At 45.8% G+C, this 17,636-nt stretch overlaps 1 protein-coding gene across 7 annotated transcripts in view; it reads right to left on the bottom strand.

Annotated features, from left to right (window-relative positions):
- Window positions 1-17,636, bottom strand: part of LOC124039964 (formin-like protein 1) — a 68,790-nt gene that overhangs the window by 1,373 nt on the left and 49,781 nt on the right. For 4 of the 7 annotated variants that reach the window (XM_046356559.1, XM_046356562.1, XM_046356563.1 and 1 more), the window contains 10 exons: window positions 6,522-6,761; window positions 6,248-6,372; window positions 5,522-5,724; window positions 4,895-5,129; window positions 4,700-4,768; window positions 4,498-4,578; window positions 3,043-3,336; window positions 2,434-2,535; window positions 2,092-2,196; window positions 1,843-1,951 (listed from right to left, as the gene is read on the bottom strand). In XM_046356559.1, coding sequence (XP_046212515.1) covers window positions 1,843-1,951; window positions 2,092-2,196; window positions 2,434-2,535; window positions 3,043-3,336; window positions 4,498-4,578; window positions 4,700-4,768; window positions 4,895-5,129; window positions 5,522-5,724; window positions 6,248-6,372; window positions 6,522-6,761 — 1,563 coding nt within the window. Of the gene's footprint in view, window positions 1-4; window positions 313-1,842; window positions 1,952-2,091; window positions 2,197-2,433; window positions 2,536-3,042; window positions 3,337-4,497; window positions 4,579-4,699; window positions 4,769-4,894; window positions 5,130-5,521; window positions 5,725-6,247; window positions 6,373-6,521; window positions 6,762-17,636 lie in introns of those variants that run through there. The other 3 variants (XM_046356561.1, XM_046356565.1, XM_046356560.1) reach the window with 2 other exon arrangements.

The raw sequence follows: 17,636 nt of genomic DNA, 5'->3' as shown, positions 1-17,636 counted from the left end.
AGCAGGGATAGTGATGGGTAACAACAGCACTGTGAGACCACAACACGGAACAAGTCTGGTCCTAAACAGGCTTTGTAGTGACACCGCCACGCTAACAAAGACAGCTGCATCAAGAGGGCAGAGGCACATGGTGCTACACTCTCGTGGTGTGCATAGGAGACACAGGCATCTCCGGAGACAGAGAGAAAGTGAAAGACAGACCTATACAGTTCTGAGGGGACTATGTAGGGCTGTCATCACTGAAGCCAGAGTCACAGAAGAGGCGAGAGGTGCGCCTGCCAGAGCGAGCCGTGAAGGGCACAGCCTTCAGAGCTGAAAACCCCAGAGAGAGAGAGAGAGAGAGAAAGAGAGAGAGAGAAAGAGAGCGATAAAGGGAGAAGAGGGCGACGGTAAAGACATAACCAAGGGGGAGGAGAGATATGCACAGTGGAATGAGTGGGAATGACATGAAAAAAGGATTGAAGGGAGAAGATGAATGTGGATGTGACAGATGCAACAGGATAATGTAGGTGGATATTGCATGGCGACAGTTAGTTATGATGTATTTGTGGAAATGGGAAAAGGCTACAGAAAAGCAAGCGTTATCAGGAACCATCCCTCCTGTGTTCCAATGGCACGTTGTGTTAGCTAATCCAAGTTTATCATTTTAAAAGGCTAATTGATCATTAGAAAATCCATATCTCTGTCCAGTGTCTGTTATTTTGCCCATCTTAATCTTTTCTTTTTATTGGCCAGTCTGAGATATGGCTTTTTCTTTGCAACTCTGCCTAGAAGGCCAGCATCCTGGAGTTGCCTCTTCACTGTTGACGTTGAGACTGGTGTTTCGCGGGTACTATTTAATGAAGCTGCCAGTTGAGGACTTGTGAGGTGTCTGTTTCTCAAACTAAACACTCTGATGTACTTGTCCTCTTGCTCAGTTGTGCATATCAGTTGTGCTCAATTGTGCATCCTCCCACTACTCTTTCTATTCTGGTTAGGGCCAGTTTGTGCTGTTCTGTGAAGGGAGTAGTACACAGTGTTGTACGAGATCTTCAGTTTCTTGGCAATTTCTAGCATGGAATAGCCTTCATTTCTCAGAACAAGAATAGACTGATGAGTTTCAGAAGAAAGTTCTTTGTTTCTGGCCATTTTGAGCCTGTAATCAAACACACAAATGCTGATGCTCCAGATACTCAACTTGTCTAAAGAAGGCCAGTTTTATTGCTTCTTTAATCAGAAAAACAGTTTTCAGCTGTGCTAACATAATTGCAAAAGGGTTTTCTAATGATCAATTAGCCTTTTAAAATTATAAACTTGGATTAGCTAACACAATGTGCCATTGGAACACAGGAGTAATGGTTGCTGACAATGTGCCTCTATATGCCTATGTAGATATTCCATTAAAAAAATCAGCAGTTTCCAGCTACAATAGTCATTTACAACATTAACAATGTCTACACTGTATTTCTGATCAATTTGTACTTTTCTTTCAAAAGCAAGGACATTTCCAAGTGAGCCCAAACTTTTGAACGGTAGTGTGTGTGTGTGTGTGTGTGTGTGTGTGTGTGTGTGTGTGTGTGTGTGTGTGTGTGTGTGTGTGTGTGTGTGTGTGTGTGTGTGTGTGTGTGTGTGTGTGTGTGTGTGTGTGTGTGTATACATACATACATACATACATACATACATACATACATACATACATACATACATACATACATACATACATACATACATACATACATACATACATACATACATACATACATACATACATACATACATACATACATACATACATACATACATACACATACAATGAGTGTACTGGAGACCTCGACCCATTATTCCTGACTCCACCAGGCCCACCTGTGATGATGTCCTCGATGGCTCCATCCTTGCCCTCCCGAACCAGGGGGGTCACCTGCCGCCTCTTCAGCTCCGCTATCAGATCCATTTGGGGCATCATGGGTACCTGCTGTGGGGGGGTCGGGGGGGTCAAAGGGCAGGCAAAAAATGTTGGGGTCTAAATTATACACGTGTTGAAGGTAAGTGGAGTGAGTCAACTCTCCCTGTGTCTTATCGCTCCTACGTGGTTGGTAATGTGTCACGGACTACCTTCTGGGATGTTTCAGGCTTAGGCGAGGTTGACAGTGGCCCAGTTTTCCATTCACTGGACAACACATCCTGCTTTTTCCTCTGCTCATTCTCCTGCTCTGCTTGCTGCCGGGGGGGAGGTGTTATAAAGTGTGTGTCATAAAGACATTTGTAATCATTTATGTATGGAACACTGTCACATTAATGCAACAGTTACTGTTTGATGTGTGGCAAAGAGCTCAGCTCGTCTCTGTTGATACATTAACGGACTTACGTTTTAATAGTCGGCTGGTATAAGTACTGTATGAATGATCGAATGAATTGAATCAATGAACAACGTAATCAGTCACCGTGGGGACTAACCTTATAGGCCTTGATGAACCTAACAAAGACGGGGAAGAACATGGAGGGAGGTGTGGTTTTAGGGTTCTCTCCAAAGTACTCCACCGCTGATTCATACACATCCTAAAATGAGAGGGGGAAAAAATGATCATACCTCCATTACACTGTACCTCATTGCTTTCTGCAGCAGCACTGTTTTACAAATGTTATTAGCCTCTCCTAAATTAATTTAGTATAGTGCAATAAAACTGTTACTAGGTTAGCCACTGTGATTATTATTAGTTGACCCTGCTGGTCATCTATGAACGTTTGAACATCTTGGCCATGTTCTGTTATAATCTCCACCCAGCACAGCCAGAAGAGGACTGGCCACCCCTCAGAGCCTGGTTCCTCTCTAGGTTTCTTCCTAGGTTCCTGCCTCTCTCAAGAGTTTTTCCTAGCCACTGTGCTTCTACATCTGCATTGCTTGCTGTTTGGGGTTTTAGCCTGGGTTTCTGTATAGCAATTTGTGACAACGGCTGATGTAAAAAGGACTTTATAAATACATTTGATTGATATATTAGGCTGTACATTTTGCCACACTGATTGTCAATTTTATATATATATATACATTTAGTAGGGAGATTTGACCTGGGCTGTCTTGCCATCTCCTACTACAGAGTCCAGCAGGTCATTGTTGCTGGTGATGAACTCCTGCAACACAGAGTTGTCTTTGTGTATGGCAAACTCCTTCCGGGTCACCTCCATGCCCCTCTCCAGGGCACGCACGTCCTGCAGAATGCTGTCCAGGGACACCAGAGCAGCCTTGTCCAAGAAGTACAGCTCACTGTGGAAGGTTTGGAGCTCGGGGTATTTCTCCTGGATGATGTTCACTATGAAGTGAAGCAGAGTCTGTCTCCGGTCTGTGGACTTGGTGTCTAACAGCTAGATTGAATAAAAAGAAAGAAAGTTGCACACGCTATACAGTATATGCTCCAAACTACTTCATGGGTAAACCTAATAACCAAGAATGTACCACGTTGCCAAAACTTTGAAGGTCAAATGCAGCTGTTTTCATATAAATGTCAAATCATTTCTGGGTAACACTTAAGTACCTTACTGTGCTTGTCTTCAATTAAAATGGTCAAAAAGAAACAAAAATAGCTTCTTATCAAAGAGCAATTTCTCAAGCAAGAATTTAGTTAGGACTGCCTGGGAGTGGTCTGAGTGGGGAGGGGAAAACTGAAAACTAGCTGTTATTGGCAGAGAGTGACATGACCAGGCAGGCTGACATTTCAGGTGCTCTTTTCAAACAGCTCTTAAACTTAAAGGATATTATATTAATTTGCACAACTTCACAGTATTATTCCAACCTCTTAGTGGACATAGATATAAAACACAAGAAAATCACGTTTTTGAGACCGTTTTCTGCTCCGGAACAAGGCATTTAACCCACTGTTCCTAGGCCGTCAATTGAAAATAAGAATTAGTTCTTGCCTAGTTAAATAAAGGTTTTAAAAAAAGGATACAAAGTCAAAAGGTTTGCCTGATCCCAGATCTGTATTCGCTTTAGGACAGTGGTAGTCAGAGGGGTCAGTGATAGCACATACAGAACTGAGATCAGATAATCAAGGGATAGAGCACCCCATCAAAATGAGAAATACAGTGTGATCAAGAGCAAATGTGTCCAATCCTGATGATCAAGTTGTTACTCGTCTCCAAGTAAATCCATTTTGACGTTAATTGATGGTCTGGGTAACTCTGCCTGTCATTGATTATCATCAGCAATCATTGTTAGTTGAGACATCCTCCACAGCTCCAACTTAGTGTCCTATTCATTCAGTCACTGTGGCTAATTCAGAGCAGGCCTGTCACAATCGGTTATCTCTGGATCTCTCACTGAGGTGGAGCCCCATTTGAGTCTATTACCGTAGATAATCAATTAGATGCTGTGCTAAAATGACATTCCGCTAACCCAAGTGAATCTTCCGGACTAAGTTTGGAGTACAAAACCGACGTGCCTCATGGTAGGAAAAGGAACACAAAATGAGCCTCTAACATTTGGTTGATAAATAGAGTACGCTTTATGTTCAAAGTCTTTCCCACCAAGTCGAGACTCTGCAGGCGGAACCCATAGGCTGCTCCTCTCTTGCTGCTGTTCATGTAGTTTCCAAAGGCTAGGATGATCTTAGGAACAGAAGAGGCATACCAAAGTTAGACACCAACGTTGTGCCATCATCCCAAACGAAACAATATAGCCGCGTACCATCCATGCAGCGTATCAAAAGAGCAGTCTCCTAAACGGTACCTCAAGGATCTTCTTCAGCTTGCTAGAGGACTTGATTGACATTGAGGCAGCGATGATTGCATTGAGTTGCTGTTGGAGAGATGGGAACATATTATGGGTGATATCTGGTATTTTGGGGAAGCTTTGTGCATCCGACTAGATGATAAAGCATTGAAACAATCTCGAAATAACATTGTTTTCAGTATTTCTACTGACCGGCTGGATGAGCTGGATGCTCTCTGGGAAGTTGCCCATGAAGGTGAGCGTACTGATGCGCTGGGGCAGGCGGGGGATCTTTCCAAAGCGTACCATAAAGCGGTCCTCCTCGGGGAGCTCGTCCAGGGGCCTCCCGTCTCGCTCGTAGTTCTGGATGAGCTTGACTTCGTACTCTGAGGGGATGAAACGCTCCAGCAGCTCTAGGAAGTCCAGGCTCAGAGCTTCCTGGTTATACCTGTAGGGGAGGGGCAAGAGAAAGTGGAGAGAGCCACTACTTCATACTACTTGTACAACTACTACGCTGTTCATACACTCTGATTATTGTAAACTGACAATAGAAGTGAGTTATGAGTGTCGTGATCCTTCACACACACTTCACATCGGTTACAAGCTTATCAGTTACTATCACATGCTTAGTAAAACCACAGCTAACTTTACATTCCTCTCTCTGGCTGTGCATAGTCACACAACAAAAAGGTATACATTTAACATTTCGGTCATCCAACCGCTCTTATCCAGAGCGACTTACAGTCAATGCATTCAACTATATATAGTAGTACTACTTCTAGTCTTACGCACAATTTACATGTAGTATCATTTTCTTATAACTTGATAACAGACACATACATCTCTATGGAAGTACAGATGTCTGAGGCGGCCATGCCTCCCTTGCGCAGGGTGATGGCGAGGTTCTTGGCTCTGTTGGGCTCCAGTAGGGACACTTTGCTGGGGGTCTTCTGGGCCACCTTCGCTCTCAGGGGCCCCACATCAGCCGGGGCAGTCTGGGCCTTGGTCTTAAACTGCTCCTCAAAGGCATCCATGTTTAGCATCTAGGACATGGAGTGGAGAGGTGGATTTTTATTTATTTATTTTACCTTTATTTTACGAGGCAAGTCAGTTAAGAACAAATTCTTATTTTCAATGACGGCCTAGGAACAGTGGGTTAACTGTCTGTTCAGGGGCAGAACGACAGATTTTGTACTTTGTCAGCTCGGGGATTTGAACTTGCAACCTTTCGGTTACTAGTCCAGTAACCACTAGGCTACCCTGCCGCCCGGATGACTAATGCAGGTGCTGTTGGTAATGTCCAAACTGTGCGATTTACAGTTTAAACAAGTTGTTGATTCGGCAGGAAATGTTGTCATATGACGGGAGACAGATCAGATAGAGGGAGAAATACAAAAGGATTTCAGGATGACAGAAGAAAGAGAAACGAGAGAGCGGCTGAGACAGAGAAAGAGGGATGGAAAGACTGGAAGGAGAAGAAAGGGAATCACATACAGACGAGGACAGATTGAGATGGACAAGAATACAGATTGTAAGCAGATAGCTAGTAGACTAGGGTGGTCTCACCCCCAGCACGAGCTCATCATCCAGCTCATTGAAGACGGTTCCAGACACCTGGTTGGGTTTAAGGGCCTGCCAGTTGAGCGAAGGCATACGGTACTTAGTCTGAATGGGCTTCTTGTTTCTGTTACCTGTCCAGAAGAGGAACACGTTGTGTTTCATTGTGTAAAACCATTTCTAAAATGGCCAGCCCTTGTTTAGTGGGATCCACTTAACTGAACGTTTTGTCATTAGAAACACGACTGACAGAACTATCTTGACCTATCGCGTGTTAGCTTACCAGTGTGTCCATCAGGCATACCCCCAAATCGTGGGGGCATTCCACCGCCCGGAGGTGGTGGGGGCATACCACCCCCTGGAGGAGGTGGGGGCGGAGGAGGTGGTGCAGTCGAGGATGTAGGGGGAGGAGGAAGGGGAGGAGGAGGGGGGGCTTGTGCTGTGGCCTCTGTTGTACCAGGTAATTGTGGAGGAGGGGGAGGGACTACTGAGGTGGGAGGGCCCTCGACAGTCGCGATGTGTTCTGTGGATGCAGGGAAAATGAAACAATGTAATTTTGATATGATGAATTTGATTCCATAAACCAAACTAAATTAATATTTGAAGATTTTATTTCCAAAGCACAATATCTACCAATTTTTCACATTTGTGTTTTTCATCAGAAATGATTGCTGATGGGTATCTTTCATTTGTGTGTAAATATGACTGTTCTCAGATTTTTTATTCATAGATTTGAGAACGCTATATGTTCATTGTTTAGCTGGAATGGAATGTTCGTATCCAATATGTGGTTGTCTAACCTATCCATCTTATAGGCCGAGTGCAGTCAAAAACATGATTTCCTGTGTTTTATATACAAAATAATGGAAACACTTGAGTAAAAGAGATAAAGTATATTGAAAGTAGGTGCTTTCACCACGATGTGGTTCATGATTTAATTAAGCAATTGACATCCCATCATACTTAGGGTCATGTATAAAAAATACTGGGCAGGCTATTATTTTGGCTACCATGGCTCTGCCCCCATAGGACAACAATACACAGGGCAAGAGTGGATACTGAATGGTTTGATGAGCATGAAAACAAACCATATGCCATGGCCGTCTCAGTCTGTCGTGCTCTAGATGGCACGGTATAATTCAATTGGCAATGGGGACTGAAGTACACTATCACTTTTACCTTTATATCTGAAGCATGGTAAGAACTAACTCTGTGCATGCAGGCACACATCAAACTGCAAGACAGCTCATTTACATATCCCCTTGACCTTCAACCTCAAGAGTGATACTGATTGCCTGTTACGCACGAGAGAGTTATTGACTATCATTAAAAGGTGTATAACTCCATATATTACACCCCCCCCTTAGTTAGAGCTTACAAACAAACATAACCTTTTAACAAAACTTTTTTTAAACAAGAATATAGTCATTTTAATACTGCTGTAGAGTCTATGGTAGATGGTGGTCTAGTTCCACTTACAATACCAGGTTTTCCATCTGACCAGGTTTTCCATCTGAGTCTCTATGACAGAGGGTTCCGGTGCACTGACTGGTGTGAGACTCTATGACAGAGGGTTCCGGTGCACTGACTGGTGTGAGACTCTATGACAGAGGGTTCCGGTGCACTGACTGGTGTAAGTCTCTATGACAGAGGGTTCCGGTGCACTACCTGGTGTGAGACTCTATGACAGAGGGTTCCGGTGCACTGACTGGTGTGAGTCTCTATGACAGAGGGTTCCGGTGCACTAACTGGTGTGAGACTCTATGACAGAGGGTTCCGGTGCACTGACTGGTGTAAGTCTCTATGACAGAGGGTTCCGGTGCACTGACTGGTGTGAGTCTCTATGACAGAGGGTTCCGGTGCACTGACTGGTGTGAGTCTCTATGACAGAGGGTTCCGGTGCACTGACTGGTGTGAGTCTCTATGACAGAAGGTTCCGGTGCACTGACTGGTGTGAGTCTCTATGACAGAGGGTTCCGGTGCACTGACTGGTGTGAGTCTCTATGACAGAGGGTTTTGGTTCTCTGTCATTTGTCATGTTCAGTCTGTGTTCATTTGTGTTTCTTTGTGTCGCCTCTTCGACCTCCTGTTCTGAATCAGAGTCGGTGATTGTGACGTCTTCCTTATCTCTGTACCTGGCTGTTCTGTCAGGTCTGAGATGCTTTCTGTTTCTGCGGTAGCGACCTCCTTCGGGTGTGACGATATCACATGATCTCGGTTCATCTCTGATTCTCACCACTGTTGCTGGCTGCCATCCTTTTGCCATCTCCATGCACTCTCTCTCTCTCTCTCCGTCCCGAAACGAAGGAAGCGGTGACGCCATTTTGTCATAGCTCGTCTTCTGCTGCAGCTGTCTGCATTTCAAGCCATGCTGGCCATTTTTGGGAGTCACTGGTTGAAGGGCTGCTTTACTTCCAAGTAGGTTGGAGCATAGGACACGTCCCATGAGTAGCTGAGCAGGGGAGTACTGCAGACCCCGGGACAGGTATGTTTCTCAGGTTCAGGAGAGCTGCGTGAGGGTCGACACCTGTCTATGATGCCGACTTCAGCACGTTTTTCACTGACTGAATGGCCCTCTCAGCCATTCCGTTTGACTGGGGAAAACCTTGGACTGGAATGAGTGATTTTGAAACCCCACTCTTTTGTACCAACTGAGCCATCTCAGCACTTGAAAAGGGTACATGATCTGCAATCAGTTCAGCTGCAATACCATGTCTAGCAAACACAGCTTTGAACTTCGCTACGACAGTACCTGATGTCTTGTCCAACAGCCGCAGCACCTCTGGATATTTGGAGTAGTAGTCCACTATCAGAAGCAATGTGCGTCCTTGGAACTTAAACATATCAAGTGGAGACCGCTTAAATGACTTTCTCGTCACTGAGGTCACAATCTTCATGTGTCTTCATGTGTGGCAGTCTGGGGTACAGCCCTGGACAGGGTGTCTGCTTTTAACATGTCTTTACCTGGGGTGTAGACTATGTGAATGTCATATTGCTGTATTTGAAGCAGCATCCTTCGAAGAATGGATTGGCAGGCGCCTTTCCAATGGACTTGGTGGTTATAGCCTCAAGTGGTTTGTGGTCAGATTGAACTCTGACCGGGACACCATAGACATACTGGTGAAACGTTGTCAGTGCAAACAAGATTACCAGGAGTTCTTTTCCTATCTGGGCATAATTTTGTTCTGCCCCAGACAGAGCTCTGGATGCAAAGGCTATATAGGCTGTTCACCTTGCATCAGAACAGCTCAAAGTCCCTCTTTGGATGCATCAGCTTCTATTTCAATCTCTTCCTGTGGATTGAAGAGTTTCAGCAGCGGCGTAAGGGAGATGGCTTTCTTCAGTCTCTCCAGTGCTGCTTGTTGTTCTGGGTGCCACTGCCATGCCATGTCCTTCCTGAGGAACATTCTGAGTGGTGCAGTGAGGGTGGCTTCATCTTAAGATATACTGGGTTAGGAAACGTGTCATACCCAGTAATCTCTGTCGACCTTTTCTGTCTTCTGGTTGGGGCGTCTGTGTGACTGCTGTCACCTTGATGGCGGGCCCCATGTACTTCCCTTCACTCAACATGTCATGTATCTTGTCAGCATTGAACCTCACATTCAGACAGATGACTTTGTCCATCACCTGCTGTAGAATGCGGCCATGCTCTTCTTCGGTGGCTGCTGCAATTGTCAGGTCATCTGCAATTACACAGACACCATCAGTGTCACCAAAACTCTCCGAGTGGATCTGCTGAAATACCTTCACTGGCACTTTTTACGCCAAAAGGTAAGCGATTAAACTGGCACCTCCTCCATGGGGTATTGAATGTCCAAAGATCAGCTGATTCTTGCCAATACGGCTCCTTCTCATCTAGGATAGTGAATCTCTTCTTGCCCGCTCGTTGGCATTGCACATCCTCTGAGGTAGGAATGGAGAAGTGTTGGCGCTGTATGGCCTTGTTCAGGTCCTTAGGATCCAAACACATACTGAGAGAGACATTTTTTATTTAGTGTTATGACCTGGCTGTTCGCCACCACTACTAGGCCTTTCTGCCTAGTAGTGGTGTGTCAGATGCACTAATGCCTCTCTGCGTAGTAGTGGTGTGTCAGATGCACTAATGCCTTTCTGCCTAGTAGTGGTGTGTCAGATGCACTAATGCCTCTCTGCCTAGTAGTGGTGTGTCAGATGCACACAGGCCTTTCTGCCTAGTAGTGGTGTGTCAGATGCACTAATGCCTCTCTGCCTAGTAGTGGTGTGTCAGATGCACACAGGCCTTTCTGCCTAGTAGTGGTGTGTCAGATGCACTAATGCCTCTCTGCGTAGTAGTGGTGTGTCAGATGCACTAATGCCTCTCTGCGTAGTAGTGGTGTGTCAGATGCACTAATGCCTCTCTGCCTAGTAGTGGTGTGTCAGATGCACACAGGCCTCTCTGCCTCATAGTGGTGTGTCAGATGCACTAATGCCTCTCTGTCTAGTGGTGGTGTGTCAGATGCACACAGGCCTCTCTGCCTCATAGTGGTGTGTCAAATGCACACAGGCCTTTCTGCCAACATTCCGGCGCCGACAGAGATGGCAGCCTCGCTTCGCGTTCCTAGGAAACTGTGTTCTGCCTTTCAACCAGGACAACGGAATGGATCCCAGCCGGCGACCTCCCCCAAAAAACGACTCCGTAAAAGAGGGAAACGAGGCGGTCTTCTGGTCAGACTCCGGAGACGGGCACATCGTGCACCACTCCCTAGCATTCTTCTCGCCAATGTCCAGTCTCTTGACAACAAGGTTGATGAAATCCGATCAAGGGTAGCATTCCAGAGGGACATCAGATACTGTAACGTTCTTTGCTTCACGGAAACATGGCTCACTGGAGAGACGCTATCGGAGGCGTTGCAGCCAGCGGGTTTCTCCACGCATCGCACCGACAGAAACAAACATCTTTCTGGTAAGAAGAGGGGCGGGGGCGTATGCCTTATGGCTAACGAGACATGGTGTGATCAAAGAAACATACAGGGACTCAAATCCTTCTGTTCACCTGATTTAGAATTCCTCACAATCAAATGTCGACCGCATTATCTACCAAGAGAATTCTCTTCGATTATAATCACAGCCGTATATATTCCCCCCAAGCAGACACATTGATGGCTCTGAACAAACTTTATTTGACTCTTTGCAAACTGGAATCCATTTATCCGGAGGCTGCATTCATTGTAGCTGGGGATTTTAACAAGGCTAATCTGAAAACAAGACTCCCTACATTTTATCAGCATATTGATTGCGCAACCAGGGATGGAAAAACCTTGGATCATTGTTACTCTAACTTCCGCGACGCATATAAAGCCCTGCCCCGCCCTCCTTTCGGAAAAGCTGACCACTACTCCATTTTGTTGATCCCTGCCTACAGACAGAAACTAAAACAAGAAACTCCCATGCTGAGGTCTGTCCAACGCTGGTCCGACCAAGCTGATTCCACACTTCAAGACTGCTTCCATCACGTGGACTGGGATATGTTTTGTATTGCGTCAGATAACAACATTGACGAATACGCTGATTCGGTGTGCGAGTTCATTAGAACGTGCGTTGAAGATGTCGTTCCCATAGCAACGATTAAAACATTCCCTAACCAGAAACCGTGGATTGATGGCAGCATTCGCGTGAAACTGAAAGCGCGAACCACTGCTTTTAATCAGGGCAAGGTGACTGGTAACATGACCGAATACAAACAGTGCAGCTATTCCCTCCGCAAGGCTATCAAACAAGCTAAGCGTCAGTATAGAGACAAAGTAGAATCTCAATTCAACGGTATGTGGCAGGGTCTACAGTCAATCACGGACTACAAGATGAAATCCAGCCCAGTCACGGACCAGGATGTCTTGCTCCCAGGCAGACTAAATAACTTTTTTGCCCGCTTTGAGGTCAATACAGTGCCACTGACACGGCCTGCAACGGAAACATGCGGTCTCTCCTTCACTGCAGCCGAGGTGAGTAAAACATTTAAACGTGTTAACCCTCGCAAGGCTGCAGGCCCAGACGGCATCCCCAGCCGTGCCCTCAGAGCATGCGCAGACCAGCTGGCCGGTGTGTTTACGAACATATTCAATCAATCCCTACACCAGTCTGCTGTTCCCACATGCTTCAAGAGGGCCACCATTGTTCCTGTTCCCAAAAAAGCTAAGGTAACTGAGCTAAACGACTACCGCCCCGTAGCACTCACTTCCGTCATCATGAAGTGCTTTGAGAGACTAGTCAAGGACCATATCACCTCCACCCTACCTGACACCCTAGACCCACTCCAATTTTCTTACCGCCCAAATAGGTCCACAGACAATGCAATCTCAACCACACTGCACACTGCCCCAACCCATCTGGACAAGAGGAATACCTATGTGAGAATGCTGTTCATCGACTACAGCTCGGCATTCAACACCATAGTACCCTCCAAGCTCGTCATCAAGCTCGAGACCCTGGGTCTCGACCCCGCCCTGTGCAACTGGGTACTGGACTTCCTGACGGGCCGCCCCCAGGTGGTGAGGGTAGGCAACAACATCTCCACCCCGCTGATCCTCAACACTGGGGCCCCACAAGGGTGCGTTCTGAGCCCTCTCCTGTACTCCCTGTTCACCCACGACTGCGTGGCCACGCACGCCTCCAACTCAATCATCAAGTTTGCGGACGACACAATAGTGGTAGGCTTGATTACCAACAATGACGAGACGGCCTACAGGGAGGAGGTGAGGGCCCTCGGAGTGTGGTGTCAGGAAAATAACCTCACACTCAACGTCAACAAAACTAAGGAGATGATTGTGGACTTCAGGAAACAGCAGAGGGAGCACCCCCCTATCCACAGTAGTGGAGAGGGTAGTAAGTTTTAAGTTCCTCGGCATACACATTACAGACAAACTGAATTGGTCCACTCACACAGACAGCATCGTGAAGAAGGCGCAGCAGCGCCTCTTCAACCTCAGGAGGCTGAAGAAATTTGGCTCGTCACCAAAAGCACTCACAAGCTTCTACAGATGCACAATCGAGAGCATCCTGGCGGGCTGTATCACCGCCTGGTACGGCAACTGCTCCGCCCACAACCGTAAGGCTCTCCAGAGGGTAGTGAGGTCTGCACAACGCATCACCGGGGGCAAACTACCTGCCCTCCAGGACACCTACACCACCCGATGTTACAGGAAGGCCATAAAGATCATCAAGGACAACAACCACCCGAGCCACTGCCTGTTCACCCCGCTATAATCCAGAAGGCGAGATCAGTACAGGTGCATCAAAGCTGGGACCGAGAGACTGAAAAACAGCTTCTATCTCAAGGCCATCAGACTGTTAAACAGCCACCACTAACATTGAGTGGCTGCTGCCAACACACTGACACTGACTCAACTCCAGCCACTTTAATAATGGGAATTGATGGGAAATTATGTAAAATATATCACTAGCCACTTTAAACAATGCTACCGAATATAATGTTACATACCCTACAGTATTCATCTCATATGCATAAGTATATACTGTACTCTATATCATCTACTGCATCCTTATGTAATACATGTATCACTAGCCACTTTAACTATGCCACTTTGTTTACATACTCATCTCATATGTATATACTGTACTTGATACCATCTACTGTATCTTGCCTATGCTGCTCTGTACCATCACTCATTCATATATCTTTATGTACATATTCTTTATCCCCTTACACTGTGTACAAGACAGTAGTTTTGGAATTGTTAGTTAGATTACTGTTGGTTATTACTGCATTGTCGGAACTAGAAGCACAAGCATTTCGCTACACTCGCATTAACATCTGCTAACCATGTGTATGTGACAAATAAAATTGAATTTGATTTGGTGTGTCAGATGTACACAGGCCTTACTGCCTAGTAGTGGTGTGTCAGATGCACACAGGCCTTTCTGCCTAGTAGTGGTGTGTCAGATGCACTAATGCCTCTCTGCCTAGTAGTGGTGTGTCAGATGCACTAATGCCTCTCTGCCTAGTAGTGGTGTGTCAGATGCACTAATGCCTCTCTGCCTAGTAGTGGTGTGTCAGATGCACACAGGCCTTTCTGCCTAGTAGTGGTGTGTCAGATGCACACAGGCCTTTCTGCCTAGTAGTGGTGTGTCAGATGCACACAGGCCTTTCTGCCTAGTAGTGGTGTGTCAGATGCACACAGGCCTTTCTGCCTAGTAGTGGTGTGTCAGATGCACTAATGCCTCTCTGCCTCGTAGTGGCGTGTCAGATACACACAGGCCTCTTTGCCTAGTAGTGGTGTGTCAGATGCACTAATGCCTCTCTGTCTAGTGGTGGTGTGTCAGATGCATCTGTAACACAGATCTGTAGATGGGCTTGTTTGTGCACTTGCTATGTCATTATGCCCTTTGGTTTAATGCGGGTGCCTCCATAGGCTATGAGTACAGTCTCAGCCTCTTTCACTTTGAATTGCTAGGGCAATTTGTCTCCTATTGCTTGTGGAACCACATTGGCTTTAGCTCCTGTGTCTAACTTAAAGTTGACCGCCTGTCCCCCTTATCGGAAGTTTGTGTGCCAGCCAGCATCTTTTTTGCATGCTTGTGTCACTGCACCTATGAACAAAATGTCTACTTCCTTGACCTCGGTTTTAACAGTAGCAACTTCTGCCCCTGATGTACACACTGCTGCTAAGTCATTTTTTTTAACACTGATATTAAACGCAGGACACCCCCTTGATTTGTGTGTTTTTCCACACTTGCCACAAGTCTTTGTCTGCTGCGCGCGGGTGAAGTGCGATGCCTGCCTTTGTTCTGACTGGGCTCGTGATTGCTTAAGATGGCGGCTCTTTTTCCCCCCATGGCACGCGCAAACTGTTCCGTGCTCCTGCTAGCTGACATAGCTTTAGCTGATGAAACTTCTTTTGCACGGCAAACAAACAAATCTATGGCCTGAGCTAAGGTTAAATCTGAAATGGAGAGTAGTTTCTCTCTTATTCCACTATCTGTGACACTAAACACAATTCTGTCCCTTAGCATTAGATCCTCTGTGTCTGAACTCACAGCTGCACTCAGTCTCAGTTCGGTTATAAACTTGTCAACAACTGCCTGTTCATCGAACTTCGGTGCCCAACACGGGTGTCTCTGGAACACAGTATTCCTGGGTGGGGTAGTTATCAAATGCTTTCATCACCTGGGCCAGTTTCTTGTTTTCTGGGCAAGCATATGTGTGTGGTCTCCATCTTATTGTATATCTCCAGCGCGTCTTCGCCGATGCAGTGTAGCAAAATTGCTACTGTTCTAGCCTCTGGCTTGTCATTTAGACCACTGGCTAAGTAGTACAAGTTCAGTATTTGTTCCCATTTCTGCCAGTTTTCTGAGAGGTTTCCAGTCAGCAACAGCGGATATGGTGGTGTAATTGACTGCATTGCTGCTAATCTTAAACTTGATAGCTAACAATAGCAAAGTATGTTGTTTCACTCAAGTTAGCGTTAGCCTGCTAACTAGCCACTCATTTTAGTAGTCTGCTGGTGAAGTCATCATTCTCACTCATGCAGTTCAATCTTCTGCCACGTCTGCCACCACATCGTGCTCTAGATGGCACGATATAATTACATTGACAATGTCGACTGAAGTCTTATAACCTTTACCTTTATATCTGAAGCATGGTAAGAACTAACTCTGTGCATGCAGGCACACATCAAACTGCAAGACAGCTCATTTACATATCCCCTTTGACCTTCAACCTTAAGAGTGATACTGATTGGGTGTTAAACACAAGTTAGTTATGGCCTATCATTGAATTGTTTTTTAACTTAACCTTTATTTAACTAGGCAAGTTAGTTAAGAACAAATTCTTATTTACAATGACTGTCTACCAAAACGCAAAAGGCCTCCTGCGGGGACAGGGGCTGGGATTAAAAATACAGAAATATAGGACAAAAACACACATCACGGCCAGAGACACACCACAACCCTACATAAAGAGAGACCTAAGACAACAACATAGCATCGCAGCAACACAACATGACAACAACATGGCAGCAGCACAACATGTAACAAACATTATTGGGCACAGACAACAGCACAAAGGTGAAGAAGGTAGAGACAACAATACATCATGCAAAGCAGCCACAACTGTCAGTAGGAATGTCCATGATTGAGTCTTTGAATGAAGAGAGGGAGATAAAACTGTTCAGTTTGAGTGTTTGTTGCAGCTCGTTCCAGTCACTAGCTTCAGCGAACTGAAAAGAGGAGCGACTGTGTGCTTTGGGGACCTTTAACAGAATGTGACTGGCAGAACGGGTGTTGTATGCGGAGGATAAGGGCTGCAGTAGGTATCTCAGATAGGGGGGAGTGAGGCCGAAGAGGGTTTTATAAATAGGCATCAACCTGTGGGTCTTGAGACAGGTATACAGAGATGACCAGTTTACAGAGGAGTAATGCAGTAGTAGCTCTAGCTCTAAACCCTCAGAGGTAGTAATCACACCGGTTGGGAGAGGGGCATTCTTCTTACCAAACCACATTACCTTTGTTTTGGAGGTGTTCAGAACAGGGTTAAGGGCAGAGAAAGCTGGTTGGACACCAAGAAAGCTTTATTGTAGAGCGTTTAACACAAAATCCAGGCAGGGGCCAGCTGAGTATAAAACAGTATCATCTACATATACATGGATAAAAGAGCTTCCTACTGCCTGAGCTATGTTGTTGATGTAAATTGAGAAGAGCGTGGGGCCTAGGATCGAGCCTTGGGGTACTCCCTTGTGACAGGCACACTGCACTTCATGCACTGTACTCTTTGAGAGAGGTAGTTAGCAAACCAGGCCAAATACCCTTCAGAGACACCAATGCTCCTTAGCCGACCCACAAGAATGGTATGGTCTACCCTATCAAAAGCTTTGGCCAAGTCAATAAAAATAGCAGCACAACATTGCTTAGCATCAAGGGCAATTGTGACATCATGTAGGACCTTTAAGGTTACAGTGACACATTCATAACTTGAGCAGAAACCAGAATGCATACCAGAGAGAATACTATTGACATCAAGAAAGCCAGTCAGTCGATTATTGAGAAGTTTTTCCAACACTTTTGATAAACGAGGCAAAATCTAAATAGGCCTATAACAGTTAGGATCAGCTTGATCTCCCCCTTTAAATGAAGGATGCATAGTGGCTGCCTTCCAAGCAATGGGAAGTTCCCCAGAGAGAAGACACAGGTTAAAAAGGTCAGAGATAGGCTTGGCGATGATAGGGGCTGCAAATTTAGAGCAGAAAGGATCTAAACCATCTGACCCAGATGTATTTTTGGGGTAAAGTGTAAGGAGCTCCTTCAGCACCTCAGAATCAGTGACTGCCTATAAGGAGAAACTTATTAGAAGGGGCAGGGGGAAAAGAGGGAGGAGCATCGGGTCTAGTGGTATTAGAAGGGGTGGGAGATGAGGAAATGTTGGATGGGC

Source organism: Oncorhynchus gorbuscha, linkage group LG07, assembly GCF_021184085.1.
Source record: "Oncorhynchus gorbuscha isolate QuinsamMale2020 ecotype Even-year linkage group LG07, OgorEven_v1.0, whole genome shotgun sequence".
Classification (NCBI taxonomy): Eukaryota; Metazoa; Chordata; class Actinopteri; order Salmoniformes; family Salmonidae; genus Oncorhynchus; species Oncorhynchus gorbuscha.
The sequence above is the reverse complement of the archived record's forward strand: the minus strand, read 5'-3'. Positions and strand labels throughout refer to the sequence as shown.